Source organism: Colias croceus, chromosome 17 (assembly GCF_905220415.1).
Source record: "Colias croceus chromosome 17, ilColCroc2.1".
In the NCBI taxonomy this organism is placed as follows: Eukaryota; Metazoa; Arthropoda; class Insecta; order Lepidoptera; family Pieridae; genus Colias; species Colias croceus.
The window spans coordinates 4,614,744-4,632,756 of record NC_059553.1 but is presented as its reverse complement, the minus strand read 5'-3'; the positions used below and the strand labels follow the sequence as shown (position 1 = coordinate 4,632,756).

The 18,013-nt window shown below is 31.1% G+C and overlaps 2 protein-coding genes across 2 annotated transcripts; both read left to right on the top strand.

The window, feature by feature from the left end:
- Positions 1–4,872: 4,872 nt before the first annotated feature.
- On the top strand, positions 4,873–13,134 carry LOC123699287. The gene is made up of 11 exons (XM_045646212.1): positions 4,873–5,859; positions 6,008–6,124; positions 6,655–7,273; positions 7,376–8,316; positions 8,465–8,581; positions 9,112–9,730; positions 9,833–10,773; positions 10,922–11,038; positions 11,569–12,187; positions 12,248–13,061; positions 13,117–13,134. The coding sequence occupies exons 1-11, from the start codon at positions 5,112–5,114 to the stop codon at positions 13,132–13,134; spliced, it is 5,670 nt and encodes a 1,889-aa protein (XP_045502168.1). The 5' UTR covers positions 4,873–5,111.
- Positions 13,135–14,387: 1,253 nt separating this feature from the next.
- Positions 14,388–17,347, top strand: LOC123699286 (putative uncharacterized protein DDB_G0287265). Its single transcript, XM_045646211.1, has 4 exons — positions 14,388–14,650; positions 14,756–15,696; positions 15,848–15,965; positions 16,493–17,347. The coding sequence occupies exons 1-4, from the start codon at positions 14,388–14,390 to the stop codon at positions 16,539–16,541; spliced, it is 1,371 nt and encodes a 456-aa protein (XP_045502167.1). The 3' UTR covers positions 16,542–17,347.
- Positions 17,348–18,013: the final 666 nt, after the last annotated feature.

Here is an 18,013-nt window from a genome sequence, read left to right as displayed (position 1 = left end):
TGATGATGAACAAATATTTCCTGAAAAATCTGTTAGGGCGAATGGAAATTCAAATTTAGACTTACAAAAGAAAAGGCTGCTGGATGAGGAAGAAAGTATTTCAGAAAGAAAAAGGAGTAAAATTGATAATAATTTTGTACAATCTGATAAACGAAATGATAACCAGCATTCCGATTTTGATGATAATGATTTTATGTTTAAGAAACCATCTATGCCGGTCCGTAAATCAAATAAGACCCAAAAGCATAATGTTACTGAAGTACTTATTTCTAAATCATCACAACAACTTACTCAGAAAATGAACCAAGACTCTGACAGCCATACCAAAAATTTACAAGATTTAGATTCAGATAATAACAACCAAACAGTAAATTCTCAAAACAGCAGCGATGTTTCAATGAAACCCAGCTTTATAAAACGGAAACTTTTCACACAAAAATTAGACCTCCTTGAGAATAAAAACCTAAATAGCGATTTAGCTGCACCAAGTCCTCAGACGAAATCAAATGTATGTAAAGAGAAGAATAAAACAAGGAAATTAGTAACATCCCAATCGTGTCTCAGTAGAGATGTTGTAGATGATGAAAATAATGTTTTGGATCTGATACACAAAATTGTACCAGCCGATCAAATGAATTTAACTACTGCAAGTAATAAGAGGACGAATAAAAGTAACAAAGTACCAGATGATAATTGGGATGTGGCCTCTGTTGTGTCTCAATGTAACAGTGCTGATGGTAGCGATACATATACAGATGAAGAAATATTCAATGTACATAATACTATTAAGAAGAAAGGTGATACCAAGAAAAAACAAGAAACTAAAGCTATCAAAACTGCAATAGGAGATTGTAAGGTTGTTCTGCAAAATGTAATAAAGCCTAATGCTTGTAAGCATAACGTTAATGGTACAACAGAATCATCATCTACTAATATAAAAAGTGAGTAATATTTAATATTGTTTTTGGTTTCAAAGAAATGAAATTAATTCTTAATTGCACATGAATTCATGATAATACAATTACACGGCTTGAGTTACTATATTATATTATGTGGTATTTAATTAAAACACTATTATTTTTATTTCAGCTATAAATAAAGGGGCAGTGTTGAATTCAGTTAAATCATTTTGGGAAACTGATATGGAGAGTGACATAGAGAGTCACAGTACACCAGCCTGGAAACAAAAAACTACCATCAATCAAGGTATGATTGCAAATCATTTTATATAATACTAGTTTTCCGCCCGCGGCTTCGCCCGTTCAGTTAAAGAAAAACACAATGTCCCGGCGTAAAAAATAGCCTATGTCCTTTCTCGGGTATCAAAATATCACTATACCAAATTTTATGCAAATTGGTTTAGTAGTTAAGGTGTGATTGAGTAACAGACAGACAGACAGACAGAGTTACTTTCTAATTTATAATATTAGTATGGATATAAAATGGAAACAATATTTTTTTTTTATTTAAATTTTTATTTAAATGTATAGATTGTTAACAAAATGTGAATGAAAATTAATCTAAAGAGCACTGCAATATTCAAATACCATAATAACAGTGGTGAATTGATAGCAATCCGAATGTCCCAGAAATCTCCTCCTTCCGTCTTCCTCAATTAAATGTCTTTTTGAAATTCATCTAAATTTTTCAGATAAATATCTAATTTAAAATGAACAGTAAACCCTTTTTTTTCACAATCAACTCACAATGTGATAATATAAATATTTTCTTTGCAGTGAAAGAACCATTGAAAGAAACACCTAATGTAACTATCTTGCAACCTGAAAAGAGAAAAGCTAAGGGTAGCATGATAACAGTAAGAGGCTTAAAAAATAAAATAAACAATAAAACAATACTAAATGAGGTAAAGAAACCTTCAGCTAGCCCCCAAAAAGTAGATATGCCTAAAGAAATGGAACCTGCAAAACCTAAGGCTGCAACAAATAAAAAGACAGCAAGACAAACAAAAAAAGCTACAACAAAACCCAATGAAAGTGTTCTTAATACAAGATCTACACGTAACTCAAAGAAGCTTCAAGATTGTTTCTGTAGTGATGATGTATCAAATGACAGTAATACCCAAACGAAAAAAATGAAACAAAAAAATACAGCTAAACCAACAAAGACTGTCAAACCAAAAGCAAACAAAAAAAGCACTCCAAAAGACACCAAATGTGTGCCAAAAACAACTATACAAACAAGAAGAAGCAAAGAATTACAATCAGTCTTAAATACCACGCATGATTCGGGCAGTAGTATTAACATTTCTGGTAGAAGTTCAAGATCAATGAAAAGGCTAGAAAATTCGAAAGAAAATATTGAACCAATAATAACGAGAAGTGGGAGTAAAAACATGTCAGTGAGTTTATAGGAAATATGCAGTGACTCTTTAAATAGTGTAAATATGTGACATAGTATTTGTGTGCTTGTAAAAAATATAAATGTGCAATCACATAGTGATGATGAACAAATATTTCCTGAAAAATCTGTTAGGGCGAATGGAAATTCAAATTTAGACTTACAAAAGAAAAGGCTGCTGGATGAGGAAGAAAGTATTTCAGAAAGAAAAAGGAGTAAAATTGATAATAATTTTGTACAATCTGATAAACGAAATGATAACCAGCATTCCGATTTTGATGATAATGATTTTATGTTTAAGAAACCATCTATGCCGGTCCGTAAATCAAATAAGACCCAAAAGCATAATGTTACTGAAGTACTTATTTCTAAATCATCACAACAACTTACTCAGAAAATGAACCAAGACTCTGACAGCCATACCAAAAATTTACAAGATTTAGATTCAGATAATAACAACCAAACAGTAATTTCTCAAAACAGCAGCGATGTTTCAATGAAACCCAGCTTTATAAAACGGAAACTTTTAACACAAAAATTAGACCTCCTTGAGAATAAAAACCTCAATAGCGATTTAGCTGCACCAAGTCCTCAGACGAAATCAAATGTATGTAAAGAGAAGAATAAAACAAGGAAATTAGTAACATCCCAATCGTGTCTCAGTAGAGATGTTGTAGATGATGAAAATAATGTTTTGGATCTGATACACAAAATTGTACCAGCCGATCAAATGAATTTAACTACTGCAAGTAATAAGAGGACAAATAAAAGTAACAAAGTACCAGATGATAATTGGGATGTGGCCTCTGTTGTGTCTCAATGTAACAGTGCTGATGGTAGCGATACATATACAGATGAAGAAATATTCAATTTACATAATACTATTAAGAAGAAAGGTGATACCAAGAAAAAACAAGAAACTAAAGCTATCAAAACTGCAATAGGAGATTGTAAGGTTGTTCTGCAAAATGTAATAAAGCCTAATGCTTGTAAGCATAACGTTAATGGTACAACAGAATCATCATCTACTAATATAAAAAGTGAGTAATATTTAATATTGTTTTTGGTTTCAAAGAAATGAAATTAATTCTTAATTGCACATGAATTCATGATAATACAATTACACGGCTTGAGTTACTATATTATATTATGTGGTATTTAATTAAAACACTATTATTTTTATTTCAGCTATAAATAAAAGGGCAGTGTTGAATTCAGTTAAATCATTTTGGGAAACTGATATGGAGAGTGACATAGAGAGTCACAGTACACCAGCCTGGAAACAAAAAACTACCATCAATCAAGGTATGATTGCAAATCATTTTATATAATACTAGTTTTCCGCCCGCGGCTTCGCCCGTTCAGTTAAAGAAAAACACTATGTCCCGGCGTAAAAAATAGCCTATGTCCTTTCTCGGGTATCAAAATATCACTATACCAAATTTTATGCAAATTGGTTTAGTAGTTAAGGTGTGATTGAGTAACAGACAGACAGACAGACAGACAGAGTTACTTTCTAATTTATAATATTAGTATGGATATAAAATGGAAACAATATTTTTTTTTTATTTAAATTTTTATTTAAATGTATAGATTGTTAACAAAATGTGAATGAAAATTAATCTAAAGAGCACTGCAATATTCAAATACCATAATAACAGTGGTGAATTGATAGCAATCCGAATGTCCCAGAAATCTCCTCCTTCCGTCTTCCTCAATTAAATGTCTTTTTGAAATTCATCTAAATTTTTCAGATAAATATCTAATTTAAAATGAACAGTAAACCCTTTTTTTTCACAATCAACTCACAATGTGATAATATAAATATTTTCTTTGCAGTGAAAGAACCATTGAAAGAAACACCTAATGTAACTATCTTGCAACCTGAAAAGAGAAAAGCTAAGGGTAGCATGATAACAGTAAGAGGCTTAAAAAATAAAATAAACAATAAAACAATACTAAATGAGGTAAAGAAACCTTCAGCTAGCCCCCAAAAAGTAGATATGCCTAAAGAAATGGAACCTGCAAAACCTAAGGCTGCAACAAATAAAAAGACAGCAAGACAAACAAAAAAAGCTACAACAAAACCCAATGAAAGTGTTCTTAATACAAGATCTACACGTAACTCAAAGAAGCTTCAAGATTGTTTCTGTAGTGATGATGTATCAAATGACAGTAATACCCAAACGAAAAAAATGAAACAAAAAAATACAGCTAAACCAACAAAGACTGTCAAACCAAAAGCAAACAAAAAATGCACTCCAAAAGACACCAAATGTGTGCCAAAAACAACTATACAAACAAGAAGAAGCAAAGAATTACAATCAGTCTTAAATACCACGCATGATTCGGGCAGTAGTATTAACATTTCTGGTAGAAGTTTAAGATCAATGAAAAGGCTAGAAAATTCGAAAGAAAATATTGAACCAATAATAACGAGAAGTTGGAGTAAAAACATGTCAGTAAGTTTATAGGAAATATGCAGTGACTCTTTAAATAGTGTAAATATGTGACATAGTATTTGTGTGCTTGTAAAAAATATAAATGTGCAATCACATAGTGATGATGAACAAATATTTCCTGAAAAATCTGTTAGGGCGAATGGAAATTCAAATTTAGACTTACAAAAGAAAAGGCTGCTGGATGAGGAAGAAAGTATTTCAGAAAGAAAAAGGAGTAAAATTGATAATAATTTTGTACAATCTGATAAACGAAATGATAACCAGCATTCCGATTTTGATGATAATGATTTTATGTTTAAGAAACCATCTATGCCGGTCCGTAAATCAAATAAGACCCAAAAGCATAATGTTACTGAAGTACTTATTTCTAAATCATCACAACAACTTACTCAGAAAATGAACCAAGACTCTGACAGCCATACCAAAAATTTACAAGATTTAGATTCAGATAATAACAACCAAACAGTAATTTCTCAAAACAGCAGCGATGTTTCAATGAAACCCAGCTTTATAAAACGGAAACTTTTCACACAAAAATTAGACCTCCTTGAGAATAAAAACCTCAATAGCGATTTAGCTGCACCAAGTCCTCAGACGAAATCAAATGTATGTAAAGAGAAGAATAAAACAAGGAAATTAGTAACATCCCAATCGTGTCTCAGTAGAGATGTTGTAGATGATGAAAATAATGTTTTGGATCTGATACACAAAATTGTACCAGCCGATCAAATGAATTTAACTACTGCAAGTAATAAGAGGACGAATAAAAGTAACAAAGTACCAGATGATAATTGGGATGTGGCCTCTGTTGTGTCTCAATGTAACAGTGCTGATGGTAGCGATACATATACAGATGAAGAAATATTCAATGTACATAATACTATTAAGAAGAAAGGTGATACCAAGAAAAAACAAGAAACTAAAGCTATCAAAACTGCAATAAGAGATTGTAAGGTTGTTCTGCAAAATGTAATAAAGCCTAATGCTTGTAAGCATAACGTTAATGGTACAACAGAATCATCATCTACTAATATAAAAAGTGAGTAATATTTAATATTGTTTTTGGTTTCAAAGAAATGAAATTAATTCTTAATTGCACATGAATTCATGATAATACAATTACACGGCTTGAGTTACTATATTATATTATGTGGTATTTAATTAAAACACTATTATTTTTATTTCAGCTATAAATAAAGGGGCAGTGTTGAATTCAGTTAAATCATTTTGGGAAACTGATATGGAGAGTGACATAGAGAGTCACAGTACACCAGCCTGGAAACAAAAAACTACCATCAATCAAGGTATGATTGCAAATCATTTTATATAATACTAGTTTTCCGCCCGCGGCTTCGCCCGTTCAGTTAAAGAAAAACACTATGTCCCGGCGTAAAAAATAGCCTATGTCCTTTCTCGGGTATCAAAATATCACTATACCAAATTTTATGCAAATTGGTTTAGTAGTTAAGGTGTGATTGAGTAACAGACAGACAGACAGACAGAGTTACTTTCTAATTTATAATATTAGTATGGATATAAAATGGAAACAATATTTTTTTTTTATTTAAATTTTTATTTAAATGTATAGATTGTTAACAAAATGTGAATGAAAATTAATCTAAAGAGCACTGCAATATTCAAATACCATAATAACAGTGGTGAATTGATAGCAATCCGAATGTCCCAGAAATCTCCTCCTTCCGTCTTCCTCAATTAAATGTCTTTTTGAAATTCATCTAAATTTTTCAGATAAATATCTAATTTAAAATGAACAGTAAACCCTTTTTTTTCACAATCAACTCACAATGTGATAATATAAATATTTTCTTTGCAGTGAAAGAACCATTGAAAGAAACACCTAATGTAACTATCTTGCAACCTGAAAAGAGAAAAGCTAAGGGTAGCATGATAACAGTAAGAGGCTTAAAAAATAAAATAAACAATAAAACAATACTAAATGAGGTAAAGAAACCTTCAGCTAGCCCCCAAAAAGTAGATATGCCTAAAGAAATGGAACCTGCAAAACCTAAGGCTGCAACAAATAAAAAGACAGCAAGACAAACAAAAAAAGATACAACAAAACCCAATGAAAGTGTTCTTAATACAAGATCTACACGTAACTCAAAGAAGCTTCAAGATTGTTTCTGTAGTGATGATGTATCAAATGACAGTAATACCCAAACGAAAAAAATGAAACAAAAAAATACAGCTAAACCAACAAAGACTGTCAAACCAAAAGCAAACAAAAAAAGCACTCCAAAAGACACCAAATGTGTGCCAAAAACAACTATACAAACAAGAAGAAGCAAAGAATTACAATCAGTCTTAAATACCACGCATGATTCGGGCAGTAGTATTAACATTTCTGGTAGAAGTTCAAGATCAATGAAAAGGCTAGAAAATTCGAAAGAAAATATTGAACCAATAATAACGAGAAGTGGGAGTAAAAACATGTCAGTGAGTTTATAGGAAATATGAAGTGACTCTTTAAATAGTGTAAATATGTGACATAGTATTTGTGTGCTTGTAAAAAATATAAATGTGCAATCACATAGTGATGATGAACAAATATTTCCTGAAAAATCTGTTAGGGCGAATGGAAATTCAAATTTAGACTTACAAAAGAAAAGGCTGCTGGATGAGGAAGAAAGTATTTCAGAAAGAAAAAGGAGTAAAATTGATAATAATTTTGTACAATCTGATAAACGAAATGATAACCAGCATTCCGATTTTGATGATAATGATTTTATGTTTAAGAAACCATCTATGCCGGTCCGTAAATCAAATAAGACCCAAAAGCATAATGTTACTGAAGTACTTATTTCTAAATCATCACAACAACTTACTCAGAAAATGAACCAAGACTCTGACAGCCATACCAAAAATTTACAAGATTTAGATTCAGATAATAACAACCAAACAGTAAATTCTCAAAACAGCAGCGATGTTTCAATGAAACCCAGCTTTATAAAACGGAAACTTTTCACACAAAAATTAGACCTCCTTGAGAATAAAAACCTAAATAGCGATTTAGCTGCACCAAGTCCTCAGACGAAATCAAATGTATGTAAAGAGAAGAATAAAACAAGGAAATTAGTAACATCCCAATCGTGTCTCAGTAGAGATGTTGTAGATGATGAAAATAATGTTTTGGATCTGATACACAAAATTGTACCAGCCGATCAAATGAATTTAACTACTGCAAGTAATAAGAGGACGAATAAAAGTAACAAAGTACCAGATGATAATTGGGATGTGGCCTCTGTTGTGTCTCAATGTAACAGTGCTGATGGTAGCGATACATATACAGATGAAGAAATATTCAATGTACATAATACTATTAAGAAGAAAGGTGATACCAAGAAAAAACAAGAAACTAAAGCTATCAAAACTGCAATAGGAGATTGTAAGGTTGTTCTGCAAAATGTAATAAAGCCTAATGCTTGTAAGCATAACGTTAATGGTACAACAGAATCATCATCTACTAATATAAAAAGTGAGTAATATTTAATATTGTTTTTGGTTTCAAAGAAATGAAATTAATTCTTAATTGCACATGAATTCATGATAATACAATTACACGGCTTGAGTTACTATATTATATTATGTGGTATTTAATTAAAACACTATTATTTTTATTTCAGCTATAAATAAAGGGGCAGTGTTGAATTCAGTTAAATCATTTTGGGAAACTGATATGGAGAGTGACATAGAGAGTCACAGTACACCAGCCTGGAAACAAAAAACTACCATCAATCAAGGTATGATTGCAAATCATTTTATATAATACTAGTTTTCCGCCCGCGGCTTCGCCCGTTCAGTTAAAGAAAAACACTATGTCCCGGCGTAAAAAATAGCCTATGTCCTTTCTCGGGTATCAAAATATCACTATACCAAATTTTATGCAAATTGGTTTAGTAGTTAAGGTGTGATTGAGTAACAGACAGACAGACAGACAGAGTTACTTTCTAATTTATAATATTAGTATGGATATAAAATGGAAACAATATTTTTTTTTTATTTAAATTTTTATTTAAATGTATAGATTGTTAACAAAATGTGAATGAAAATTAATCTAAAGAGCACTGCAATATTCAAATACCATAATAACAGTGGTGAATTGATAGCAATCCGAATGTCCCAGAAATCTCCTCCTTCCGTCTTCCTCAATTAAATGTCTTTTTGAAATTCATCTAAATTTTTCAGATAAATATCTAATTTAAAATGAACAGTAAACCCTTTTTTTTCACAATCAACTCACAATGTGATAATATAAATATTTTCTTTGCAGTGAAAGAACCATTGAAAGAAACACCTAATGTAACTATCTTGCAACCTGAAAAGAGAAAAGCTAAGGGTAGCATGATAACAGTAAGAGGCTTAAAAAATAAAATAAACAATAAAACAATACTAAATGAGGTAAAGAAACCTTCAGCTAGCCCCCAAAAAGTAGATATGCCTAAAGAAATGGAACCTGCAAAACCTAAGGCTGCAACAAATAAAAAGACAGCAAGACAAACAAAAAAAGATACAACAAAACCCAATGAAAGTGTTCTTAATACAAGATCTACACGTAACTCAAAGAAGCTTCAAGATTGTTTCTGTAGTGATGATGTATCAAATGACAGTAATACCCAAACGAAAAAAATGAAACAAAAAAATACAGCTAAACCAACAAAGACTGTCAAACCAAAAGCAAACAAAAAAAGCACTCCAAAAGACACCAAATGTGTGCCAAAAACAACTATACAAACAAGAAGAAGCAAAGAATTACAATCAGTCTTAAATACCACGCATGATTCGGGCAGTAGTATTAACATTTCTGGTAGAAGTTCAAGATCAATGAAAAGGCTAGAAAATTCGAAAGAAAATATTGAACCAATAATAACGAGAAGTGGGAGTAAAAACATGTCAGTGAGTTTATAGGAAATATGAAGTGACTCTTTAAATAGTGTAAATATGTGACATAGTATTTGTGTGCTTGTAAAAAATATAAATGTGCAATCACATAGTGATGATGAACAAATATTTCCTGAAAAATCTGTTAGGGCGAATGGAAATTCAAATTTAGACTTACAAAAGAAAAGGCTGCTGGATGAGGAAGAAAGTATTTCAGAAAGAAAAAGGAGTAAAATTGATAATAATTTTGTACAATCTGATAAACGAAATGATAACCAGCATTCCGATTTTGATGATAATGATTTTATGTTTAAGAAACCATCTATGCCGGTCCGTAAATCAAATAAGACCCAAAAGCATAATGTTACTGAAGTACTTATTTCTAAATCATCACAACAACTTACTCAGAAAATGAACCAAGACTCTGACAGCCATACCAAAAATTTACAAGATTTAGATTCAGATAATAACAACCAAACAGTAAATTCTCAAAACAGCAGCGATGTTTCAATGAAACCCAGCTTTATAAAACGGAAACTTTTCACACAAAAATTAGACCTCCTTGAGAATAAAAACCTAAATAGCGATTTAGCTGCACCAAGTCCTCAGACGAAATCAAATGTATGTAAAGAGAAGAATAAAACAAGGAAATTAGTAACATCCCAATCGTGTCTCAGTAGAGATGTTGTAGATGATGAAAATAATGTTTTGGATCTGATACACAAAATTGTACCAGCCGATCAAATGAATTTAACTACTGCAAGTAATAAGAGGACGAATAAAAGTAACAAAGTACCAGATGATAATTGGGATGTGGCCTCTGTTGTGTCTCAATGTAACAGTGCTGATGGTAGCGATACATATACAGATGAAGAAATATTCAATGTACATAATACTATTAAGAAGAAAGGTGATACCAAGAAAAAACAAGAAACTAAAGCTATCAAAACTGCAATAGGAGATTGTAAGGTTGTTCTGCAAAATGTAATAAAGCCTAATGCTTGTAAGCATAACGTTAATGGTACAACAGAATCATCATCTACTAATATAAAAAGTGAGTAATATTTAATATTGTTTTTGGTTTCAAAGAAATGAAATTAATTCTTAATTGCACATGAATTCATGATAATACAATTACACGGCTTGAGTTACTATATTATATTATGTGGTATTTAATTAAAACACTATTATTTTTATTTCAGCTATAAATAAAGGGGCAGTGTTGAATTCAGTTAAATCATTTTGGGAAACTGATATGGAGAGTGACATAGAGAGTCACAGTACACCAGCCTGGAAACAAAAAACTACCATCAATCAAGGTATGATTGCAAATCATTTTATATAATACTAGTTTTCCGCCCGCGGCTTCGCCCGTTCAGTTAAAGAAAAACACTATGTCCCGGCGTAAAAAATAGCCTATGTCCTTTCTCGGGTATCAAAATATCACTATACCAAATTTTATGCAAATTGGTTTAGTAGTTAAGGTGTGATTGAGTAACAGACAGACAGACAGACAGAGTTACTTTCTAATTTATAATATTAGTATGGATATAAAATGGAAACAATATTTTTTTTTTATTTAAATTTTTATTTAAATGTATAGATTGTTAACAAAATGTGAATGAAAATTAATCTAAAGAGCACTGCAATATTCAAATACCATAATAACAGTGGTGAATTGATAGCAATCCGAATGTCCCAGAAATCTCCTCCTTCCGTCTTCCTCAATTAAATGTCTTTTTGAAATTCATCTAAATTTTTCAGATAAATATCTAATTTAAAATGAACAGTAAACCCTTTTTTTTCACAATCAACTCACAATGTGATAATATAAATATTTTCTTTGCAGTGAAAGAACCATTGAAAGAAACACCTAATGTAACTATCTTGCAACCTGAAAAGAGAAAAGCTAAGGGTAGCATGATAACAGTAAGAGGCTTAAAAAATAAAATAAACAATAAAACAATACTAAATGAGGTAAAGAAACCTTCAGCTAGCCCCCAAAAAGTAGATATGCCTAAAGAAATGGAACCTGCAAAACCTAAGGCTGCAACAAATAAAAAGACAGCAAGACAAACAAAAAAAGCTACAACAAAACCCAATGAAAGTGTTCTTAATACAAGATCTACACGTAACTCAAAGAAGCTTCAAGATTGTTTCTGTAGTGATGATGTATCAAATGACAGTAATACCCAAACGAAAAAAATGAAACAAAAAAATACAGCTAAACCAACAAAGACTGTCAAACCAAAAGCAAACAAAAAAAGCACTCCAAAAGACACCAAATGTGTGCCAAAAACAACTATACAAACAAGAAGAAGCAAAGAATTACAATCAGTCTTAAATACCACGCATGATTCGGGCAGTAGTATTAACATTTCTGGTAGAAGTTCAAGATCAATGAAAAGGCTAGAAAATTCGAAAGAAAATATTGAACCAATAATAACGAGAAGTGGGAGTAAAAACATGTCAGTGAGTTTATAGGAAATATGAAGTGACTCTTTAAATAGTGTAAATATGTGACATAGTATTTGTGTGCTTGTAAAAAATATAAATGTGCAATCACATAGTGATGATGAACAAATATTTCCTGAAAAATCTGTTAGGGCGAATGGAAATTCAAATTTAGACTTACAAAAGAAAAGGCTGCTGGATGAGGAAGAAAGTATTTCAGAAAGAAAAAGGAGTAAAATTGATAATAATTTTGTACAATCTGATAAACGAAATGATAACCAGCATTCCGATTTTGATGATAATGATTTTATGTTTAAGAAACCATCTATGCCGGTCCGTAAATCAAATAAGACCCAAAAGCATAATGTTACTGAAGTACTTATTTCTAAATCATCACAACAACTTACTCAGAAAATGAACCAAGACTCTGACAGCCATACCAAAAATTTACAAGATTTAGATTCAGATAATAACAACCAAACAGTAAATTCTCAAAACAGCAGCGATGTTTCAATGAAACCCAGCTTTATAAAACGGAAACTTTTCACACAAAAATTAGACCTCCTTGAGAATAAAAACCTAAATAGCGATTTAGCTGCACCAAGTCCTCAGACGAAATCAAATGTATGTAAAGAGAAGAATAAAACAAGGAAATTAGTAACATCCCAATCGTGTCTCAGTAGAGATGTTGTAGATGATGAAAATAATGTTTTGGATCTGATACACAAAATTGTACCAGCCGATCAAATGAATTTAACTACTGCAAGTAATAAGAGGACGAATAAAAGTAACAAAGTACCAGATGATAATTGGGATGTGGCCTCTGTTGTGTCTCAATGTAACAGTGCTGATGGTAGCGATACATATACAGATGAAGAAATATTCAATGTACATAATACTATTAAGAAGAAAGGTGATACCAAGAAAAAACAAGAAACTAAAGCTATCAAAACTGCAATAGGAGATTGTAAGGTTGTTCTGCAAAATGTAATAAAGCCTAATGCTTGTAAGCATAACGTTAATGGTACAACAGAATCATCATCTACTAATATAAAAAGTGAGTAATATTTAATATTGTTTTTGGTTTCAAAGAAATGAAATTAATTCTTAATTGCACATGAATTCATGATAATACAATTACACGGCTTGAGTTACTATATTATATTATGTGGTATTTAATTAAAACACTATTATTTTTATTTCAGCTATAAATAAAGGGGCAGTGTTGAATTCAGTTAAATCATTTTGGGAAACTGATATGAAGAGTGACATAGAGAGTCACAGTACACCAGCCTGGAAACAAAAAACTACCATCAATCAAGGTATGATTGCAAATCATTTTATATAATACTAGTTTTCCGCCCGCGGCTTCGCCCGTTCAGTTAAAGAAAAACACTATGTCCCGGCGTAAAAAATAGCCTATGTCCTTTCTCGGGTATCAAAATATCACTATACCAAATTTTATGCAAATTGGTTTAGTAGTTAAGGTGTGATTGAGTAACAGACAGACAGACAGACAGACAGAGTTACTTTCTAATTTATAATATTAGTATGGATATAAAATGGAAACAATATTTTTTTTTTTTATTTAAATTTTTATTTAAATGTATAGATTGTTAACAAAATGTGAATGAAAATTAATCTAAAGAGCACTGCAATATTCAAATACCATAATGACAGTGGTGAATTGATAGCAATCCGAATGTCCCAGAAATCTCCTCCTTCCGTCTTCCTCAATTAAATGTCTTTTTGAAATTCATCTAAATTTTTCAGATAAATATCTAATTTAAAATGAACAGTAAACCCTTTTTTTTCACAATCAACTCACAATGTGATAATATAAATATTTTCTTTGCAGTGAAAGAACCATTGAAAGAAACACCCAATGTAACTATCTTGCAACCTGAAAAGAGAAAAGCTAAGGGTAGCATGATAACAGTAAGAGGCTTAAAAAATAAAATAAACAATAAAACAATACTAAATGAGGTAAAGAAACCTTCAGCTAGCCCCCAAAAAGTAGATATGCCTAAAGAAATGGAACCTGCAAAACCTAAGGCTGCAACAAATAAAAAGACAGCAAGACAAACAAAAAAAGCTACAACAAAACCCAATGAAAGTGTTCTTAATACAAGATCTACACGTAACTCAAAGAAGCTTCAAGATTATTTCTGTAGTGATGATGTATCAAATGACAGTAATACCCAAACGAAAAAAATGAAACAAAAAAATACAGCTAAACCAACAAAGACTGTCAAACCAAAAGCAAACAAAAAAAGCACTCCAAAAGACACCAAATGTGTGCCAAAAACAACTATACAAACAAGAAGAAGCAAAGAATTACAATCAGTCTTAAATACCACGCATGATTCGGGCAGTAGTATTAACATTTCTGGTAGAAGTTCAAGATCAATGAAAAGGCTAGAAAATTCGAAAGAAAATATTGAACCAATAATAACGAGAAGTGGGAGTAAAAACATGTCAGTGAGTTTATAGGAAATATGCAGTGACTCTTTAAATAGTGTAAATATGTGACATAGTATTTGTGTGCTTGTAAAAAATATAAATGTGCAATAATCACATAGTGATGATGAACAAATATTTCCTGAAAAATCTGTTAGGGCGAATGGAAATTCAAATTTAGACTTACAAAAGAAAAGGCTGCTGGATGAGGAAGAAAGTATTTCAGAAAGAAAAAGGAGTAAAATTGATAATAATTTTGTACAATCTGATAAACGAAATGATAACCAGCATTCCGATTTTGATGATAATGATTTTATGTTTAAGAAACCATCTATGCCGGTCCGTAAATCAAATAAGACCCAAAAGCATAATGTTACTGAAGTACTTATTTCTAAATCATCACAACAACTTACTCAGAAAATGAACCAAGACTCTGACAGCCATACCAAAAATTTACAAGATTTAGATTCAGATAATAACAACCAAACAGTAATTTCTCAAAACAGCAGCGATGTTTCAATGAAACCCAGCTTTATAAAACGGAAACTTTTAACACAAAAATTAGACCTCCTTGAGAATAAAAACCTCAATAGCGATTTAGCTGCACCAAGTCCTCAGACGAAATCAAATGTATGTAAAGAGAAGAATAAAACAAGGAAATTAGTAACATCCCAATCGTGTCTCAGTAGAGATGTTGTAGATGATGAAAATAATGTTTTGGATCTGATACACAAAATTGTACCAGCCGATCAAATGAATTTAACTACTGCAAGTAATAAGAGGACAAATAAAAGTAACAAAGTACCAGATGATAATTGGGATGTGGCCTCTGTTGTGTCTCAATGTAACAGTGCTGATGGTAGCGATACATATACAGATGAAGAAATATTCAATTTACATAATACTATTAAGAAGAAAGGTGATACCAAGAAAAAACAAGAAACTAAAGCTATCAAAACTGCAATAGGAGATTGTAAGGTTGTTCTGCAAAATGTAATAAAGCCTAATGCTTGTAAGCATAACGTTAATGGTACAACAGAATCATCATCTACTAATATAAAAAGTGAGTAATATTTAATATTGTTTTTGGTTTCAAAGAAATGAAATTAATTCTTAATGGCACATGAATTCATGATAATACAATTACACGGCTTGAGTTACTATATTATATTATATTGTGGTATTTAATTAAAACACTATTATTTTTATTTCAGCTATAAATAAAGGGGCAGTGTTGAATTCAGTTAAATCATTTTGGGAAACTGATATGGAGAGTGACATAGAGAGTCACAGTACACCAGCCTGGAAACAAAAAAACTACCATCAATCAAGGTATGATTGCAAATCATGTTTCATCATACTAGATTTCCGCCCGCGGCTTCGCCCGTTCAGTTAAAGAAAAACACTATGTCCCGGCGTAAAAAATAGCCTATGTCCTTTCTCGGGTATCAAAATATCACTATACCAAATTTTATGCAAATTGGTTTAGTAGTTAAGGTGTGATTGAGTAACAGACAGACAGACAGAGTTACTTTCTAATTTATAATATTAGTATGGATATAAAATGGAAACAATATTTTTTTTTTTATTTAAATTTTTATTTAAATGTATAGATTGTTAACAAAATGTGAATGAAAATTAATCTAAAGAGCACTGCAATATTCAAATACCATAATAACAGTGGTGAATTGATAGCAATCCGAATGTCCCAGAAATCTCCTCCTTCCGTCTTCCTCAATTAAATGTCTTTTTGAAATTCATCTAAATTTTTCAGATAAATATCTAATTTAAAATGAACAGTAAACCCTTTTTTTTCACAATCAACTCACAATGTGATAATATAAATATTTTCTTTGCAGTGAAAGAACCATTGAAAGAAACACCCAATGTAACTATCTTGCAACCTGAAAAGAGAAAAGCTAAGGGTAGCATGATAACAGTAAGAGGCTTAAAAAATAAAATAAACAATAAAACAATACTAAATGAGGTAAAGAAACCTTCAGCTAGCCCCCAAAAAGTAGATATGCCTAAAGAAATGGAACCTGCAAAACCTAAGGCTGCAACAAATAAAAAGACAGCAAGACAAACAAAAAAAGATACAACAAAACCCAATGAAAGTGTTCTTAATACAAGATCTACACGTAACTCAAAGAAGCTTCAAGATTGTTTCTGTAGTGATGATGTATCAAATGACAGTAATACCCAAACGAAAAAAATGAAACAAAAAAATACAGCTAAACCAACAAAGACTGTCAAACCAAAAGCAAACAAAAAATGCACTCCAAAAGACACCAAATGTGTGCCAAAAACAACTATACAAACAAGAAGAAGCAAAGAATTACAATCAGTCTTAAATACCACGCATGATTCGGGCAGTAGTATTAACATTTCTGGTAGAAGTTTAAGATCAATGAAAAGGCTAGAAAATTCGAAAGAAAATATTGAACCAATAATAACGAGAAGTTGGAGTAAAAACATGTCAGTAAGTTTATAGGAAATATGCAGTGACTCTTTAAATAGTGTAAATATGTGACATAGTATTTGTGTGCTTGACCTTCTTTTATATTTAAATAGCATCATGATTTTAGATTAAGAGGCAGGACCGAAATAGAGTTTATTATTTTATACTTTTCAAATGGATTTTGGATATTTCCAGTGAAATACCTAATAAGTAAAATCTTATATGCACAAATTATGTGGGTACATTTAATTTGTTATATTATTCTTTTTAAATAGTAAATTATGTGTTTAGATTTAATTAAACCATTCTTTTATAATATTCTAGGAGGTAGCAACGTTGACAAGTGAGCATTTTAGTATAGTTGGTTCTTTGATATGCTGTTCCTCTTGCTATTTCGGTTACAGTCCGGGCTGTCTGGCTGGCCGCAGTGGTTGCGTTTATTAGTGCGCATCTTATCTGCACAGGAAAATATCCTTAATTTAAAGTCATTTTTTAACGCGTAATTTTTAATCTTTTGCCTTTAGGTAGATCCATTAGACATACATTTTTTATTGCAAGACGTTTTTTTCGTTGTTAAATAGGTGCCAGACGCAATTTTTATTTCAAAATAATTAAAATATCATCGAAATAAGTGAAATTCCATCAACATGAGTCCCCGTGAAGGATAAGTAATCACTGTGTTACTTATACTATATATAATATTCATTTTACTATTTACAATTTTTTTTCAACAATCTACCATGGTGCCTCCTTTTCCCAACGAACCTCAAATAGGACGTTAAATGTTAACTTGATAAAAACCAAATACATATATATCATCCAATTCATATGAATACCCAAAAGTGTAATAAATATGAAAGCATCTATTAAAAATATTAGTTTAGGTACTAATTATTTAATATAAGTATTAAAAAAGGAT

What these genes read in the sequence shown, in the direction of transcription:
- LOC123699287 (XM_045646212.1), top strand. Translation starts at nt 5,112, where the DNA reads ATGTTTAAGAAACCATCTATGCCGGTCCGTAAATCAAATAAGACCCAA. An exon ending in AAAAACTACCATCAATCAAG is followed by an intron (nt 6,125 to 6,654) that starts GTATGATTGCAA and finishes TTTTCTTTGCAG; the next exon opens with TGAAAGAACCATTGAAAGAA. An exon ending in AGAAGTGGGAGTAAAAACAT is followed by an intron (nt 12,188 to 12,247) that starts GTCAGTGAGTTT and finishes TATGTGACATAG; the next exon opens with TATTTGTGTGCTTGTAAAAA.
- LOC123699286 (XM_045646211.1), top strand. Translation starts at nt 14,388, where the DNA reads ATGAAACAAAAAAATACAGCTAAACCAACAAAGACTGTCAAACCAAAA. An exon ending in ATCATCTACTAATATAAAAA is followed by an intron (nt 15,697 to 15,847) that starts GTGAGTAATATT and finishes TTTTTATTTCAG; the next exon opens with CTATAAATAAAGGGGCAGTG. An exon ending in AAAAACTACCATCAATCAAG is followed by an intron (nt 15,966 to 16,492) that starts GTATGATTGCAA and finishes TTTTCTTTGCAG; the next exon opens with TGAAAGAACCATTGAAAGAA.